Here is a 4,329-nt window from a genome sequence, read left to right on the forward strand (position 1 = left end):
TTAAATTAATGGTTTTTACTTTCGTCCAACACGGAAATGTTGGACGAAAGTCAAAAGTAATTAAAAGTGACGTATGTGTTGGCGTAAGAATCACTTTTTTCCTTCCGCTCTTCCTAAAGCCAACAAACTATAGAACTATATATATATATATATATATGTATATATATATATGTATATATATATATGTATATATATATGTATATATATATATGTATATATATATATATGTATATATATATATATATATATATATATATATATATATATATATATATATATATATTGTATACTCTTATAGAATAATTAACTATTTATCTTTATCATTATTACTTTTTTACAGATATAAAAAAACAAATCATGGCAGATCCTCTAACTCTTTTAAGGCAGTTTACAATTACCAAAAAAACTGTTTTAGAGCGAGAGGATCAAATTATATTTGATACCATATCATTTCTAAAGACTGCAAAGACAAACTATGTTATTGGCAGGTAAAAATCAAAATATCATAAAGTCTACTTTTAGTTATTTAACTTAATTATAGTTTTTTTTTTTTGTATACTTATTAACTTATTGATGATTAGCAATGTAACATTTGAAACAAAATCAGGTGTTATTTACAGAGATTTTTTCAAATTATGACACAATGTTAGTATTCTTTATTATAAAATGCTATGCAAATTCTTATAAATTAATATTGCTTAAAGTTAAAAAACAAGCAAACAACATTTTGATTAATATGTTTGCCTTAATTTAATAAAAATATCAAAGTATACCATAATCTGATATTAAAGAATTATTTGACTGTACCTTATGAAAACAGTAAATGTATAATCAACATCATTTTACTGTTTTTCATACTGTTATTACTATAAAAAGTTAATATAAATACAAGCAACATTAAACTTGAAGTCTTTGTAATTTTGTTTTTGTTTTATAATTACTATAATTATGTTATAATTAGTGTTTTTGATATATTTCTATTATCTTACTATTATTACATATTCATATGTCACATGGGACAAAATAAAAAACAAGATTTACCAAACTAAAAAATTTAACTAAAATAAATATAGTTAAAACAAGTTTTATTTTATTCTTGAAATAACGTGAAATGAAAAATGAACAATTTAATTTGATAATAGATATTAATAATAATTTTATTAAGGCAAACAGTTTAAATAGAAATGAATATTTACATTCAAATTGTTTCCCTTAATAACACTATCTGGGTAGATATCTAAATTTTATCAACTTCCAATTAATATTGTTTTGTATAATCTCACATACATTGTCATTGTACCAAGATTAATTGTAATGTTTTCTAAACATTAATGAGCAAAAATACACACTTTTATATATAGTTTAACATTAATGAACAAGAATACACACTTTTTTTCATCATTCAGATTTTGTAGAGGTGTAAATTTTGTAGACATGTAGATGTAGATTTTGTAGAAGTGTAGATTTTGTAGACATGTAGAGGTGATGTGGTAGTGGTGTAGTGGTAGAGTGCTCGCTTTATAAGCCAGAAGTTCCGAGTTTGATTCCCACTATGTCCCTGGTAGTACCATGTTCAACTTGTTTCTCTGTGCAGCGACCTTGTTTTTCAAGGTTCCTGTTTTGTAGTTAAAGAGATGAGAGAGTTGTAACCACAAGTAGCCTCTTTAACTGCAGTGGCCCTGTCAACTTTGAGGAGGTGAATAGCATAATAAACAAAAAAGATTTACAAGTAAGGCATCAGCTTAAGTGTCTTCATTTTTAGGAAATTACTTTTGCTGATGCCTTACTTGTATTTAGAGTCACAAATGTAAAAATAAGTCACAATATAAAAAAAAATTAATAAAAATGATGAATGCAATTTGCAGGGACCTTTGAAAAACAAATGCTTATAAACTGCTTTTAAATTTCATTTTTTTAGAACTACACCAAAGGAATATTATACATTAGAAGCTTTACTGTTTCTGTTAAAGAATGTTCATTTGTCACATCCAATATATGTTCAGAGAGCAGGAGTAAGTCTATTCACAATCTTTTTTTTAAGTTTTCATTCACAAAAAGAGTTTTTTACACATGATTTATCAATATTTAATATATAATTTGTGTATTTATAAGTATGTTCAAAATGAAAAAAAAAAAAAAAAAAAAGGAAAAAGAAAAAAATTAACAACTAATGCTGATACCAATGCAGATTGAAAAAAAATTCATTATTAAAATGTTTAAAAATATAAAAACAATTAACAACAAACAATATTAAACCAATACACAATGTTAAATCATAAATATTTTGCCTGAAATAAAAAGCCTTTCTACATTAATGTACATAAAAATCATATCTATATTAAAATTAATCTGTATTAAGCATATCTATAACAATACATTTAATTGATTAGGCTTTATTGGAGACCTATTATACAAATACTTGGACCCAAACCTGATGCCAAGACTGTATTTTAACAGAAATTAGATAACTTTGGTTAAAATAATGTGTTTTTTAAAACTATAAACAGAAAAATTAAAAAAAAAGAGCTTTATGAGAGTTATTGTTTTTCATTTACATTAAAAAGAAAAATATTTGTAATTTAAAAAGGAAAAACTGTTACATGAAAAAAAAAAAGCAAAAATCTGTATAACATTAAAAGATTTGAAAAAAAAAAAATGATTTACCTAATAATTTTGTCTTTAAAATGTTTGTTTTTTTCATAGCGAAAAAAAAAAAAAAAAAATTCAAATTAGAATATATCAATAACAGAAAAATAGTGTTAAAGATTTAAAATTGTGACAACATAAGTTGTTAAAAAAACAAACAAATAAAAATAATTTTTTGAGATATGAAAGCTTCCTATCATGCTAAAGGCTAATCTTGTTGTTTGATTATCTCCTGACTTAAATAAAATAAAACATTTTTTTACTTTTAGGTTTGTCTTTTTATTTCTTGTACAACTTCAAACCTTGACAATTTTTTTAATTAAAGCTTTATTTTTTATAAAAATTTTAAAGATTGTTGAAAAATCAAAACCTAAATTTTGTATACTTGATGAGATACTGACCTCAGGTTGAAATTACATTTGATCTTTTAGTTGAAGACTCGTAGCCTCTTATTAGATAAAATTTGATTACTATAAGCTTCTTTATTTTGAAAAATTAAATCTTTTTATGTTGGATTTTTTCATCATATTTTTCAAGGAGAAAAATGAGAAAAAAATTAGATGAATAAAGATTTTTTGAACATGAAGTTACGTTAAAAGGAAATGACTTATCTGAAAAATGTGTCATGCAAGATTGAGTTTCTTCAAAATTAATTCACTCTCAACAAGGCTGCAAACCACCACTATTTAAGTTGGTAGTTACCATAAAAAAAAGAATATTGTTAAAAAGCAAGTTAAAAAAGCTGTAAATACATGAATTAGAAAAACATAAAGTTCCAAAATTCCAAAGTATTGATGTGAGAAAAGAAACTAGACAAATAAAAGTTTTTTAGACATGAATGAACTGAGGCGTGGTGACTCCAGAGGCTATGCAAGATTCCTGCATGGGCCTTTCACTTTTTATCTAAATATGGGCCTTTTACCAATTTTCACTTTTTTCTAAATTCTGAAGAAAGTTAACAAATATTTTCAGATATACTATATTTATGTTTGCACAAATTAAGTTGTTTAATTAATTGCTTGTTTTAAAGTGTTTAACTTTGAGCGTAAGTATGTTAGTATTTGCATAATAGCTGTTACAACATTGGCCTGAAACAATGCAAATATTTGGAAACCTATTTTGATATTTTTTTCATAAAAAAAAAGTATTATGTTCCATAAATAGGAGAGTTTCTAAAACGCCAAATTCTAAAAGGCCAAGACATCGAAATGAAACAGAATAAACAATAAAATGAAAGCAATGAAAAACAGGCAGGTAATCCCCACATTTATATTTAAGAACTTTTAATGTTTTGAATTTGATATGTCTAAGCATTGAAAAACACAAAATGTAGCAATAAATTTTGTATTGCTATGTCATCTGTGTGTGGTAAACCAAAATAAGAGTAGCTGGCAACAATTTAGTGAGGTGAAAGGTTCACAACTGAAATTTTTGTTGTTACTTTTTAATTTGTTGTTATTGACAATAATGGTTTTAACTTTCTGACAACATGGAATTGTTGGACGAAAGTCAAAAGTAATTAAAAGTGACGTATTTGTTGATAAAAGAATCTTTTTTTACCTTCCGTACTCCCAAATGCAAAAATTTATAGAATAATCAGGCCTTGTTACGAGATTTCGCTGCGTAATGAAAACGCGTAACGTATTTCTAAGTAGCTCAACTCAGCAAATATATTTTGTATTG

At 24.8% G+C, this 4,329-nt stretch overlaps 1 protein-coding gene across 1 annotated transcript in view; it reads left to right on the forward strand.

Moving 5' to 3' along the window:
• Positions 1 to 339: 339 nt before the first annotated feature.
• Positions 340 to 4,329, forward strand: part of LOC100205504 (parafibromin) — a 166,111-nt gene continuing 162,121 nt past the window's right edge. Inside the window, exons 1-2 of the mRNA XM_065790991.1 lie at positions 340 to 488; positions 1,919 to 2,012. Coding sequence (XP_065647063.1) covers positions 358 to 488; positions 1,919 to 2,012 — 225 coding nt within the window. The 5' untranslated portion in view covers positions 340 to 357. The remainder of the gene's footprint in view (positions 489 to 1,918; positions 2,013 to 4,329) is intronic.

Source organism: Hydra vulgaris, chromosome 02 (assembly GCF_038396675.1).
Source record: "Hydra vulgaris chromosome 02, alternate assembly HydraT2T_AEP".
Taxonomy (NCBI): Eukaryota; Metazoa; Cnidaria; class Hydrozoa; order Anthoathecata; family Hydridae; genus Hydra; species Hydra vulgaris.